At 40.2% G+C, this 14,529-nt stretch overlaps 1 protein-coding gene across 2 annotated transcripts in view; it reads left to right on the top strand.

Annotated features, from left to right (window-relative positions):
• Nucleotides 1-1,518: 1,518 nt before the first annotated feature.
• Nucleotides 1,519-14,529, top strand: part of AP3S1 (adaptor related protein complex 3 subunit sigma 1) — an 81,233-nt gene continuing 68,222 nt past the window's right edge. The window contains exons 1-3 of one of the 2 annotated variants that reach the window (XM_077462244.1): nt 1,519-1,833; nt 10,649-10,740; nt 13,803-13,914. In XM_077462244.1, coding sequence (XP_077318370.1) covers nt 1,765-1,833; nt 10,649-10,740; nt 13,803-13,914 — 273 coding nt within the window. In that variant the 5' untranslated portion in view covers nt 1,519-1,764. The remainder of the gene's footprint in view (nt 1,834-10,648; nt 10,741-13,802; nt 13,915-14,529) is intronic. The other variant, XM_077462243.1, reaches the window with a different exon arrangement.

Raw genomic sequence — 14,529 nt, 5'->3', positions numbered from 1 at the left:
GCAATAAGCGTATATTGATTGTTTTGCGCAAAAGTTATAGCGTCTACAAAATAGATTTATAGCATTTTTATTATTATTTATTTTTTTACTAGTAACGGTGGCGATTTGCGATTTGTATCATGACTGTGACATTATGGTGGACACATCGGACAATTTTGACACATTTTTGGAACCATTGGCATTACTAAAGCGATCAATGCTATAAAAATGCATTGATTACTGTAAAAATGTCATTGGCAGTGAAGGGGTTAACACTAGGGAGCAATGAAGGGATTAATTGTGTTCCTTAGTGTGTGTTCTAACTGAAGGGGGATGGGGACTGACTAGGTGAGATGACAGATCGCTGTTCATACTTTTTATGAACAGACGATCTGTCACTTCTCCCCTCAGAGATCCGAGATCTCTGTGTTTACACACAGAGATCCTGGTCCTCGCCATGTTACGAGTGATCACAGGAGCCCAACGGTCATCAAGACTGCTGGGCACTCACATTGGCTCCGGGGGCGAGCAGCAGGCGTGCCCCTAGTGGCCGCCTTAGGATCTGTAACCAGATATTTATTATAGCAAAAAGTAATGTGTTTTTTTTTCAAAATTGTCGCTCTATTTTTGTTTATTGCACAAAAAATAAAAACCGCAGGGGTGATCAAATACCACCAAAAGAAAGCTCTATTTGTGGGTGAAAAAAGGACGTCAATTTTGTCTGGGAGCCACGTCGCACGACCGCACAATTGTCAATTAAAGCAACGCAGTGCCAAATCGCAAAAAATGCTCTGGCCTTTGGCCAGCAAAATGGTCCGAGGCTTAAGCGGTTAAACAGCGCTAAAGCTCCGCTAAAATGAGCAGCACTTTAGCGCTTACGCTCAGGCGGCCCCAGTGAGAAACTAGCCTGAGTGTAAACCAGACACATTTTTGTTATGGGTCTTCTCTGCGTTTCCATATTGTTTATACTGTTTTAATATTGATTGTCTCATTTTTCAGTATAAAAAGTGCTTTGTCAGCAAATGTTCCATGTTTTGTCAGTAAAAAATGCTACAGGAGGTTGGCAAAACTGAGAGAGAGGCATTACAGCCATGCAACTTTAAGCTGTGGAACCCGAAAGGACCAATGAGCTGCCATCTTGCAACAGTACATGCACGAGCTGCTTGTGCATGTGTCAAGTCATTTCTTCCCCCACCATACATTCCCTGTTACTCACACTTCTGTTGTGTGGTCATGATGTAATATTCGGGTTTTGCAGTAGAGGGCGCCTGTGTAATAATTAAATAAGAGTTAGGTCTGTCCCTGTGCTCGTCTTTATGGCCCTGGTTGCCACGACAACAGCATCTAGTCAGGAAGTAGTATTATAGGGGATAGAAATGGTACCCATTATCCTGAGAGCACCCCAAAAACACTGGGAAGGAACTATGACCGCACCGGCGGCGATTTCTGTGACACAATGCCTCCCGGTTTGTTAAAGTAGTGGTACTCTCTCCATGCTCCCCTCTCCCCTGAGTAGCTCTTGCAGTGTCGCCTTATAATGACGTAGTGAAGCCGGAGCAGCGCTTCTCGTTCCCCCTGCGGTGCCAGTAGTGCGCTGATAAGCCGAGCCGTGGATCACATGACTGGAGTGACGTGTCTCGGGAAGTGGCTACTGTCTGGATGCTGATTCGGATTTGATCCCGTGTGTGAGAGCGAGGAGCCAGCTGGACACCCGGGGATCAAATACCTGGACAGGGCAGAGCGCTGCGAGGCTCCAACTGTAGGTGGTCACAGGCCGGAGCCACCATGATAAAAGCCATCCTCATCTTCAATAACCACGGCAAGCCCCGGCTCTGCAAATTCTACCAGCACTATGTAAGTGCCATTCTGGGGGGACTCGGCTGGGGATACACCTGTCTCTTCTCTCAGGGCTTAGCACCACCTGCACTTACGTGTATTCTTATCGCCAGCACATTATGCCACAAACGTGAGTGGATTACAATGTGCCTGGTGTACACCAGGGCAGGGCTTCCATGTACCCGGTACAGGGCCCCTCAATGCCCGGGCCACAAGTGCATGAAAAATGTATCCCTTTAAATCATGTGGAACTCATCACACCAATGTGTTGGGTAGCGGTGCAATTTTAATGCATGTTTAAAAAGCACACCAAAAATACACCTCTCCATTGAAAAGAATGGAAAATGCATCAAAATTGCATCCGTGGTGCATTTTTGGAGTGAACGTGCAAGTTTCACAGGGAGGCAGCAATCCAGAAAATGCTGAAAACGTGTCTAAAACGCATAACACGTTTCATGTGCACAAGGGCCTAAGGGCTTATGTTCATTCATTTCTCAATGCAGGTTTTTAGGGCTGGTTCACACCAGAAATCGCAGGAACGTTCTTGCAGACCTTTGCAATTTGAGTCCAGTGCCATTCATTTTGAATAAGTTGAAATCGCACTGGATTGGACCAAAAGTAGCGCATGCACTACTTTTTAAAAACGCACAGCAACCAGATTGCATGGTACTTTGATGCAAGCAAATGCACCTACATTTGCTGTCTGCATTTAATGGCGCGTACACATGACCAGACTTTTCAACGCACTAGGTCCTACTGAATGAATCCGTCAGATATTACAATCATGTATGGGCTCCAGCGGACTTTCTAACCCCCCCCCCCCCCCCCCCCCCCAAAAGTCAGACGGCCCTAGAAATAAAACGTGTTTCAAATCTTTCCAATGGACTCGAGTTGGGTTGAAAAATCTGTTCATCTGTATGCTAGTCCGACGAAAACCAATGCTAGGGCAGCTATTGGCTACTGGCTATGAACTTCCTTATTCTAGTCCAGTCGTACATCATGATGGTCTAATCCGTCAGACTTTGGTGTGATAGTGTGTGGCCAAGTCAGTTAGTTCGGAAAGTTTGTTGGGAAGACCGTCGGACCTAGTTCGTCAAAGTCCGGTCGTGTGTACACGGGATAAGTCTCAGTAAAGTGGTTCTAAGGCAGAAGTGTTTTTTTTTTTTTTTTTTCTCTTGATGCACTCTATGTATTCAGATAAAGCCCCCTCTAATACCTGAGCCAGTCTCAATTCAGCGATGTTGCACAAGAGTCTCGACTGTCTCTCAGAGAGAGGGGGGTGGGGCCAAGCCACGGCTCTGTGTCTGAATGGACATACAGAGGCTCAGCTCGGTTGCCCCCATAGCAGGCAGCTTGCTATGCTGCCACTCGGAAGGAGGGAGGGGCCAGGGAGTGTCGGTGGGGGACCCCAAAAATTGAATATCACTTTAAAGTGGTTGTAAAGGCAGAAAGCTTTTAAAAAAAAAAAAAATCTTAATGCATTTTTAACGGAAGTAACGTTCTGTCGCAGCCATTTTGATATACCCTGCACTCATCCGCAGTAAGCCTACAGTCGGAAGGCTCCAAGCATATTTTTACACCCACCGAAGTCTTGCATTTCACACTTATTATAAACAGTAAACTGAGCTTATATAGTTAAATAATTATTTTGGAATCCAAATTTTATTTTTCACTTATAGCTTTCAGAGTTTGTAAAAGACCCCCGAAACCATATCGTTTCTGAAAGCATATGGCCATTAAAATAAAAAGAAGGTGCTACTGATTTCTAAGGTCCCACGATAGTTGTGCAAATATTTATCAAAACAATATTTTTGCTAAAAAATTCATTTTATATCAGCTCAAAAAATAAAAAAAAATCGGGTAAGTAGATAAATACACAGACAATGTTACAAAATTCCTACTAAATATAAAAGCTTAACCCGTATTGAGTTAATAAATATGTGTAACTTTTTAAATTGTGCCTTTTTGCCTAATGGTGAAAACTGAACAGGTGCAAAATTCTACATTTCTCGAAAAATCTGAAGGTTTTCATTTTTACCTTTTTACATCTTTCAAAATTTGTGAAAGACCTCCAAAAGCATATGACTTCTAGAATAAAAAGAAGGTGCTACTGATTTTTTTAGACCCTATTGTATTTGTGCAAATGTTTATCAAACAATATATTCACAAAAAACAGCAAATTTTACAAAATTCCTGCTATAAATTCCAACTAAATATAAAAGCTTTACCTTTTGTGGAGTTAATACATAACAAATATTTGTAATTTTTACATTGTGCCGTTTTGCAAAATGGTTAAAATCAAACGTACCCAAAAATGTAAATATACAAATTTGATGCGCTGAACCGCACCCGAGATTTGATTAATTCCACATGATAGTATGATTGTGATCACCTTGTGTCCTGTGGGCTAAGGTTTGACCCATTTCGAGTTAGGAACAACTTAATGACTATAGTAACACAGTGTCCAAAGCGAGGCTTGGAACGCACACTTTGGGGCCATTTTGAAACCGGAAGTAACCCGTGGGGACACACAGAGGAGCAATTCCCGGCCATTTGACACAAAGGCTTATATAAGTGAGTACCGCAGCAGTAGGGGGGGACACCCCAGACGACGTCTTAGCAGATTAAATGCGTCAGCAGAACCTCACTGCTGTTATTTTCATATGTAAGCGCTTTGTCAACTGCATAAATGTAAGTTTGATACTTTAATAAATGTATATGTTTTTACGGAATTACGCTATTTTGGTTCCATTCCTTTATTCTGCATGATCGTCTTGTGGATTGTGATCTGTTCTATTGATTGGAGGATATTTGGCTTTAGGTTTGGTTTTGGAGGAGTTTCTGCAACCAGTTCCACGCTCTATGGTTCCTTGAAGGCCACACAACCGTTTTAAACCAAAGCCGTTTAGACCCTTCGGGCGTATGTCCGTTTGGGTCATAGGTGTCCGGTAAGCCTAAAATCTGTTCCAGGTGGCGGTGTTCACACAAGGGTGTACTGTGCACATTTTTTGGACTCTTTGGAAGATATTGTTTCAAGCTAAGGGGGACTATTCCACCTGAGGACTCTGATAAACCATTTATATTTTATTTATTTTTTTTGCACGTTTTTATTTCAATCTTATTTCACTTATGTGTAATAGTTATACATATACACAGTTGATATGCTTATTTAACAGGTTACCCCAATAATAATTATAAGTATATATTTTGGACAGAGATTTTCTTTGCACATATTTACTGTATTTAGTGCAACCCTTTTTTTTTTATTTTTTTTTTATATATATATATATTGATTGTACTAGAAATTTCCACTTTTAGTGTGTTAGCGGCTGGCTTGTTAGCGCAGTGTTTTTTTTTCTATTTAAATTATAATTCACATGATCAGCTGTGTCCTATCACAGCTGATCACGGTGTAAGCAAAAAAACAAAAAAAAAAGCTGTATATCCTCTTTTCCTCTATTGCATCTTACAGGCGCAAGTAGAGGAGAGAGAGATTTGATATTTATTTCATGATCATATGTATTGTATTACTATATTATTACTGTAATGTGTATCCACCTTCTATATTTGTTTGTATTCTATAGCAACCAATAAAATCCAAGTATGTTCACCTTTTTTACTCATTTGTTAACCACATGCCTCACTCAAAGTCCCACCCCTTGTTCTCTCCCTTTTTTTGATTCATTCATTTATAAATAACTTATTTTTTTATTTTTTGTCCAGCAAAGTTTTGTAAATGTTGCCTTTTTATTTTAACTTTTGGCCATACTTCTTCTGTGGGTCACTGCACTCCTGTGACCCAGATTCAGCTGACAAAGTGCTTAAGCGTGCTGTCGGCTGAAGTTACAGAGCCGGTCCAGGCTCTTGAAAATAATGTTGGGATCGGCGCAGATGCCTGACCGGCAGCTGGCTCAGCCTCTCAGTGCTCTGCTGAGAACCTGGGCCAGCCACTCCTGTCCCTCCACAGCCTGGCGCTCCAGTGATCACTGATGGGCAGAGCACAGAGTGGTAACTGACAGTCACTGCTCTGTGCTCAGAGTGGACCCAGGAACTTGCTGATTAGCGGTCTTTGATCGCTCAGTTCTCAGTGTAGACCCAGCAGGGGACAGCTGCAGTATCCGATCAATGCTACAGCTATCCAGATGAGTATGAATGTTTGTTTATTTTTCTAGATCCCACAATTCTCATTTAATCTGTGCTGTAGTGAATGCACATAACCATATGAAAAATGCCTTTTGAAATGTGTAGTAAAAATTCTAGTTGAAAAGGACCCCTTGCAAACCTTCACATCACCGATTTAAAACTGATAAACTGTTTAAAGAAAAACAAATATCCTTCTGTTGCACCCCGGCGTTCAGCTACTTCCTGTAGCACTGGACCCCACCATGGGATCCTAGTAAATCTGGGCATCCTAAATTTTCATAGGAGCGCAAAATCTGCATTATGTATTATTACATTCCAGAGGGATTTGGGATCCTCAGCTTTCCCAAAATCCTGCGAGAATCCTCAGTGATGTCGTCTTTGCCTATGCAAGCGTGCCAGTAACCCGGGTGCAGGGCTGGCCATACATTATACAATTTTCTTATTCTATCTCATTCAATTTGCTTTTAGGCTGGGTTTACACCAATGTGAACTGGATGCGGATGTGACCATCCCTCTATGGAGTCGTTTCATGTGGCTTCACTGCGGCTCCATTGAGAATTTGCACAGGTGTCCTGTGCGTCTTTTGATCCAAATTCAGCCCAAAAATTTGGGCTGAAATCTGACCTGAAACGGTAAATGAGGACGCACCGGATCCCTGCTGTGCGCTGCCCTTGGCAATAGTGTGAACCCAACCTTAGATTTACCTTCAACTATGTAGTTCAAGAGGCTGCCTGATAGCATACAAGTTGAAAGTGTTCAGGTTTGACCTCCCATTATATGGTTTTGGTAAATCTAAAGGAAAATGTAGAAAAAAAAATTGTATAATGTATGACCAGCCTAAGACCAGTATAATTTACATTTTCTTTCCAGTGTTTTATTGCTTTGTGTTGGCTTTTTTTAGTCCGTACTAGGAAGCACCGTCCTGCTTTCTGTCCTATTTGTCTTTTCTCACATGACTATTTCTAGATAAAGGGATGGCTGTAACGCATCAGCTGTTAAAATGGTTGGCTAATTTGCTAAATTCCACAGTATACGGTCATATTACTTGTGGGTTTCCAGCATACTGCAGCCACTATTACATGGAGCTGGTTACAGACATTCGTCTTTTTCTTGCAGAGCATTTGGATTGCAGGATATTTTAATACAGGTGTTAACAAATACACCATTTAAGAAATGACTCCTTGCACTTGTGATTTTGTGTAAATGATTAGAACGAAGCTCCAGTCTGTACAACCCTCGCTGTAATTCTGAGGATTTGCTGGGCAGATAGTTGTAAATGGCCATGTACAGTGTGGAAAGGCTTCGATCTGTCTGCTGTTTCCCGCATGACTCCATGTGATGGGAGTTAGTGACAGATGTTGAGAAACAAAGGGTGCCTTTCATAATGGGCTGAAAATGAATGTTTTTCAGCTGATTTCCAGAGAAATGACAACGGTCACTGATCTGTAAGAAGCAGTTATTAATTGAAGCCTGCTTTTGTGTGCTCTAATTGCACTATAAACTATGCATGTTCTTGCAAATATCTCTAATCTGACTGCTTGGGAAAAAAAATTCAGACCAATCTTAGGGCTTGTCCACCCAGATGAACGGTCGGGGGGGCGGTAGAAGCAGACTGTTTTACTGCCCATCAGAACATGGGGATGCAGCTGCTCAAGGATTATTATTACTAGTCAGGGATGTACACATGCTATGTCTGAGATGCTTAACTTCATGGCCACGGCAAAAATTTAATGGAATGTCATATTCAGCTGAATGTGCCACTGAGTGCAACCTATTCACGTCCATAGGGTCAGTCCCTCCAACTTCATAGAGGCCTGTTAAATGCCCTCTGAAAGGTGAACCATTGCAGTTCACTCTCCAGAGGGGCTGCAGCATTAGCTGCATGTGTGAACAAGTCCTTTACAGCAGTATCGCCTTGTTGTAGTGTTTTATTTATTTTTTGTTTAAAGTCTTACTTTTTTTTTTTAATCAATTTCACCTGCTAAGATGAAGACTTATGGCCCGTACACACGATTTTTTTTTTCGAAAATGGAGAGATTACTAAAGTCACAAAATCTCATATGACCAAATAAAAAATTGAAAGTGATGTCATGTGTTGTAGTGTAAAAGGAAGAAATAAGAGTGGCGCGCTTATTCAATAACGTGCCATGAATTTAATATAATTTAAAAAATTAACATAAGTATCCAAAAGCATAGAAATAAATACATTTGAATAAAAGTCCAACTAAAGCCCAATGGTAGGAGTCAGTTCATATAGAGATAAGGATCTCATAGGAGTAACTTGATAGGATAAAAAACAGACAGCACATCAATCCCAACATTGACTGTTTTATTTATTTGACGCTCGCCTCCAGAAATGACCCTGAGGTCAAACAAGGCTCATCAGATAGTCAGATAAGAAATCCTGCTGAGGGATCTGTAGAGACCTCCAGGTCCCAAGTGAAGACCAGGAACTACGTCCAGATCTTTGCATCAAAACATCTTCGGAAACTCCCATGCGTAGAGAACTCCTCGCTCCAAGAAATGGCACTTCTTGTATAAATGGAGCTCAAAGGAAACAAAGAACAGCCATAGTGCAATATTGCCAAATAAAAAGTACATTTATTAAGAAAAGGAGCTGCTTACATCAAGTAAGAATTTAAAATCGGTGTAAGAAACAATGGAAGTAGTGACACACTCGCCTCCTCACCGCACTTCTGTAAAACGCCACCGGAAATTATGTCACAAGGCACCACCCAAGGGTAGGTATGGAAGTGCGCTGAGGAGGCAAGTGTGTCACTACTCCCATTGTTTCTTAGTGAGATTTTTATTTTCACTTGATGTAAGCAGCTTCTTTTACTTAATAAATGTACTTTTTATTTGGCAGGATAGAATTCATGCTGCAGCTCACTGAAGAAACCTCTAACTCTGTGCACAGGGAAGGGAAACTGGCCGTTGTCAATGCAGACATGCTTCCCGATGACATCACATGTAGGAGATGCCAATACAGAGAGACTGATGAAAGGGGAATTCCCTTCAAAAATGCATCTGTGTATCAGCATCTCCAATGTGTGACATCACTGGGAGGCGTGTCTGCATTGACTGACTGACTTGGAGCGGAATCCTTCCCTTTGGCTTCTCCATCTTCTAACAAAAGGGGAAAAAGCTGCAGCATCACTCACACCAAAAGGTGAATATGTATGTTTGTTAATTTTTTGTTATTTGCTATAGTTCTCATTTAGCAGTGGACAGTGCAGTCTCTAGTTGGTCTGGGGGGGGGGGGGGGGGGGTGTGTCTTGCCATCCTAGGCAAAAGGCTGTGTGCTTCTATTGATGTACACAGTGTAGAGACGCAAATCTAGCCTGTGCATGAAAGGTTGTCATCTATAGCAGTGGTCATCAACCCTGTCCTCAGGGCCCACTAACAGGACAGGTTTGCAAGATAACTGAAATACATGACAGGTGATATCATTTGCTGCTCAGTGATTGCAGTATTCTAGTCTGCACCTCCCCAAGGTAATACATAAAACCTGGCCTGTTAGTGGGCCCTGAGGACAGGGTTGATGACCACTGATCTATAGGATGCAGCAAGAGAAAGGAGCCAACCTGAAACTGAAAACCTGGTTCAGTGGTCATGGCACCAACTGGAACATAGATCAGGATTAAAAGGTTAAGGAACTGCATAATCACCGCTCCTGAACACTCCTCTGTTCTCTTATCAGTACATGTACACAGGGTCGTTCATAGTCGTTTCTAGGCAGTTGAGTTTAGAGGCTTTATCTGGAATGAAAAAAAATGGGTTCAGAAGCTGCGTTTTGGTGCTTGAAATGCCTCTAACATTTTTAAACACGGCTAAACACAGTAACCCGCGTTTAGCCGCATTTCGTTTACAGGCATTTTTTTCATTTTTAACTATTTTGAGGGATTTTTTTTTTTTTTTAAATTAAAACGCTTCTAAGTGTAAACACGGCCAAACAGACATTTTTAACATGGGTTACTATCTGTGAAGTTAAATTGTTCAGGAGAGGTTGTAAAATCGTCCCGTATACATGAAGTCTTAAAGAGGAAGTAAACCCCGATGAGTTTGATTCCCTGCAAAGGTAAAGCATAATGGACTACTATGCATCGCATAGTAGTCCATTATGTGTCACTTACCTGACACAGGAGCCAGCGATGTCACCGCTATCCCCTGTAGTCCGGAGCATCCATCTTCTCGGTGGGTCTTGCTGCTCCGCCGCTGTCATTCGAAGCCGCAATGGCGTCACTCCCGCTCTTGCGCCGTAGACAGCGTTGCCTGTATTTTGGCAAATATCTCCTAAACCGTGTAGGTTTAGGAGATATTTCTTGGACCTACAGGTAAGCCTTAATCTAGGCTTACATGTAGGTCAAAGTGGTTTGTAAGGGTCTAATATTACTGTGAATCATTTAATTTTTAGTTGCTGTGTGCCGTCAAGTCACTAATGATTGTATGTCACCCTCTGATCATAGCAGATAGTATGACTTGTCAGTAAAGTGATGAATCAATACTTCCCCTTCCTGGCTGGTTGATGGTTACACCATACGTACTGTGAACCGCAGGAACCTATTTGTAAAATGTTGAGTTTCCCGAGTTTTGATTCTAGTATAAATGATCACTGACCCAGTATTGCAAACCTTGTGTCTGAATTGTTTCCAGGGCTTTATTTTTGTAAAATTGTATGTTTGTTTTTCAGAGTGAAGACACCCAACAGCAAATTATTAGAGAAACCTTCCATTTAGTTTCTAAACGAGATGAAAATGTCTGCAACTTCTTGGAAGGAGGATTGTAAGTAGACAAGCTATTCTGTACCTTATTGTCAATTCCAAGGAATTGTAAATACAAGTTTAGAAGTAAAAGAAGCTAGCTTGCAGTTAAAGTGATGCTAAACTCTGGTTTAAAAAAAATGATGAGCATAATCACCCCGGATCTTTACAGTACAAGTGGTGTATTCGTTTTCAGTAACACCGGGCACTTGTGTTTTTAAGGGCATAGCAGCCCAATTTTATTTAAAGCAAACAAAGTTGAAAGAAAATAACAGCAATCTTCCCTCGCAGGGGGGTTCCACCATCACTGTATAACACAAACTTCAGCCTCCTGGCATAATCACTGTTGCTTAACCACATACCAACCGGGCCAAAAGACTGCTACAGCGTGGTTGGCTTATTCCTGGAGAGCGTCCATGGATGTTTACAGAATCTCGCACCTCTGGGAATGTCCGTGACCGTCGGGTTTTCCAGACCCGGCGCGTCACGGAACGGGCTAAAGGGCTGGCTGGTAACAGCAGCTGATCACTTGTCAACAAACCGGTGCTTTTCCGGTGCAGCTCCTCTCCTCGCACTGATCGCTACAGTGTGCGAGAAGAGGAGGGAGCTGAGTGCAGCAGCGCTGTCTCTGGAGTGCCCATCCATGGTCCATCCATTCATCCCTGGCTCAGCCATGCTCCATATGTGCCCATCCATGCTCCATCCATCCCTGGCCCACATTAATTGCTGTGTTGAGTTATTTTTGAGGGGACAGTAAATGTACACTGTTATACAAGCTGTACACTTACTACTTTACATTGTAGTAAAGTTGAATTTCTTCAGTGTTGTCACATGAAAATATATAATAAAATATTTACAAAAATGTGAGGGTGTACTCACTTTTGCGAATTAGTGTGTGTATGTATGTGTGTGTGTGTGTGTGTATATATATATATATATATATATATATATATATATATATATATATATATATATATATATATATATATATATATATATATATATATATATATATATATATATATATATATAATTGTATTTTGCTTATGTGTGAATGTCATTAATCCTGGGGAATAAAGTTCAGGGGACTTAGTAGAATGAAATAGGTTTTAGATAGGGCATGATGTATTTATGTTCATGTCTGTACTGACTTTTGGATCTTACTATAGATTGATATGTGAGTGAAGTGGAATGTGTGATATATATATATATATATTTATTATTATTATTATTTCACCTGTTTTGAATGTTCTTCCTCTCTCTCCTCCTTCTTCTTTTTTTTTTTTTTTTTTTTTTTTTTATTCTCCCTTTTTATTATTTGGGGGAGTTGGATGGGTGAAATAGGGCATGGGGTAGGGTGTTTTAGATTGGAAAGAATGCTTTTCAAATATATCTATCTTATTTTATTTTTTCCTTCTTTTTTTTTTTTTTTTTTTTATTTGCTCATGTTCAAAGCACAAGTGCAATGCAGTGGTTTGAATTAAGCCGCGTACACACGGGCGGACTGTATGGCCAACTTAGTCCGTCAGACAATCCGACGGACAGTCCGTCCTACTTTCGAATGAACGGACTTGACCACACACGGATGCAAAACAGTCCGTCGAAAGTTTGCGCGATGACGTGTACAGCACGTACGACGGGACTAGAAATAGGAAGTCCAATACACAGCAATGCAACCTTTCGCCGTGTAAATCCTTTCTGAGCATGCGCCATACTTAGTCTGTCGAACTAGCCTACTCACGAGCGGATTGTCTGCTGAAACCAAAGTCTGACGGACAATATTACGGAAATTCCGAAATACTTAGTCCGCCAGACTGCACGCTGAAAAAGTCCGCTGAAGCCCACACACGAGCGGACTGTCCGCTGAAATGTGTTTCGACGGACTAAGTTGGCCAGACAGTCCGCCCGTGTGTACGCGGCTTTACACTTTGCTGTTCTGGGAAAAAGCGCTGCATATACTGTACTGTTTTCAGTGCACAACATGGCAAAGCAGTAATGTGAACTGATCGGCTAGGAAACCAGTTGTTTTTATCTGCCCTATGACCACTTTGTGTTATGCTATGCAGTTCAGTAAAAAGTGACAAATCCATGATGCTAAACAAGAAGAGGGTATCCCCACCTAAATTGACTTTTAAGGCACTCAAATAGTTTATAGAAAGAACCTATTTTATTAAACATAATAAAGATAGAATGTATTGGAATGATTACAGGTACTGTGTACAAAGTACAAAATCACCACAATTTATTGACCGTAAGTTTCTCGTTCACCCGATGCGTTTCAGAGTATCAATGTCTCCTTCTTCAGGGTGGTCTATAACAGGGTCAATCGTATCTACAATGTGGTGATAAAACGGAGTTAAACTCAAGATATGCTGTTTAGAATCCTATATCACCACATATTTGTTACTATCAAGAGAATATTATCCACACTCACATATTTTGTAGCGGTATCATAAATGGAACATTCCAATAGACTTTTGTAAAAAAAACAAGAAAAATGAGCAGGCCTGTCTCTCCAAGAATCTGCCCGTTTCAAATGGCTGATCTTCAGAGCATATGATATCACATCCAATAGGAAACTTTATCCATGATGCTAAAATCTCATGAAACTTTTTTTTATCAATGTATTTAAAATCCTATATATATATATATATATATATATATATATATATATATATATATATATATATATATATATATATATATATATATATATATATATATATATATATATATATATATATATATATATATATATATATATATATATATATATATATATATATATATATATATATATATATATATATATATATATATATATATATATATATATATATATATATATATATATATATATATATTTTTTTTTTTTTTTTTTTTTCTTCCTCGTTCAAAATTTTTTATTTTATGTTAAAATAAATTACATGTACAGAATATAAGACAAATTATGTGATACCAGAAATAAAAAGTAGACATATTGAAGTACGGATGATACAAAGCAAAGAAGAATTTCAAGATATTCTCGTGGGAATGACAAATCCTATATAATTTTTTTTTTTTTTTTTTTTTTTTTCTTTTTAGATTAATAGGAGGATCTGACAATAAGCTCATCTATCGACACTATGCAACATTATATTTTGTCTTTTGTGTGGATTCTTCAGAAAGTGAACTTGGTATTCTAGATCTTATACAAGTAAGTATTGTATGCACAAAAACTGCTGTACACTAGAAAAATGCAAGGTTGTTAAAGCATAGGTTGCTTAGTAACCACTTATTACTAACAATAATTTACAAAGCCATCCGTAACTCTGCCCCCAACTACATCACTAACTTAGTCCCAAAAAACCCAAACAAGCCGCTCTCTTCGTTCCTCCCAAGACCTCCTGCTCTCTAGCTCCCTTGTCACCTCCTCCCATGCTCACCTCCAGGATTTCTTCAGAGCTTCTCCCATCCTTTGGAACCCCCTACCCCTATCTGTCCAACTGTCTCCTAATCCATCTTTAGACGATCCCTGAAAACCTTCTCTTTAAAGAAGCCTATCGTGCTTCTAACTAATATTGTTTTACTTTCTCCATCAGCTCATCCCCACAGCTATTACCTTTTGTATCAATTGACCCTTCCTTTTAGATCGTAAGCTCTAATGAGCAGGGCCCTCTGATTCCTCTTGTACCAAATCGTAATGAAACTGTAATGTCTGGCTTCATTTTGTTAAGCGATGCGCAAAGTGTTTGCGCTATATTAGTGCTGTATAATAATTAAACCACCCCTGGAAGTTTTTTGTGTGCTTTTTCTGGTGCCTGCAGACTAT

Source organism: Lithobates pipiens, unplaced genomic scaffold (genome assembly GCF_037356315.1).
Source record: "Lithobates pipiens isolate NorthernLeopardFrog02 unplaced genomic scaffold, aLitPip1_a1.2 Scaffold_3, whole genome shotgun sequence".
Classification (NCBI taxonomy): domain Eukaryota; kingdom Metazoa; phylum Chordata; class Amphibia; order Anura; family Ranidae; genus Lithobates; species Lithobates pipiens.
This window is presented reverse-complemented; position numbering and strand designations above follow the sequence as displayed.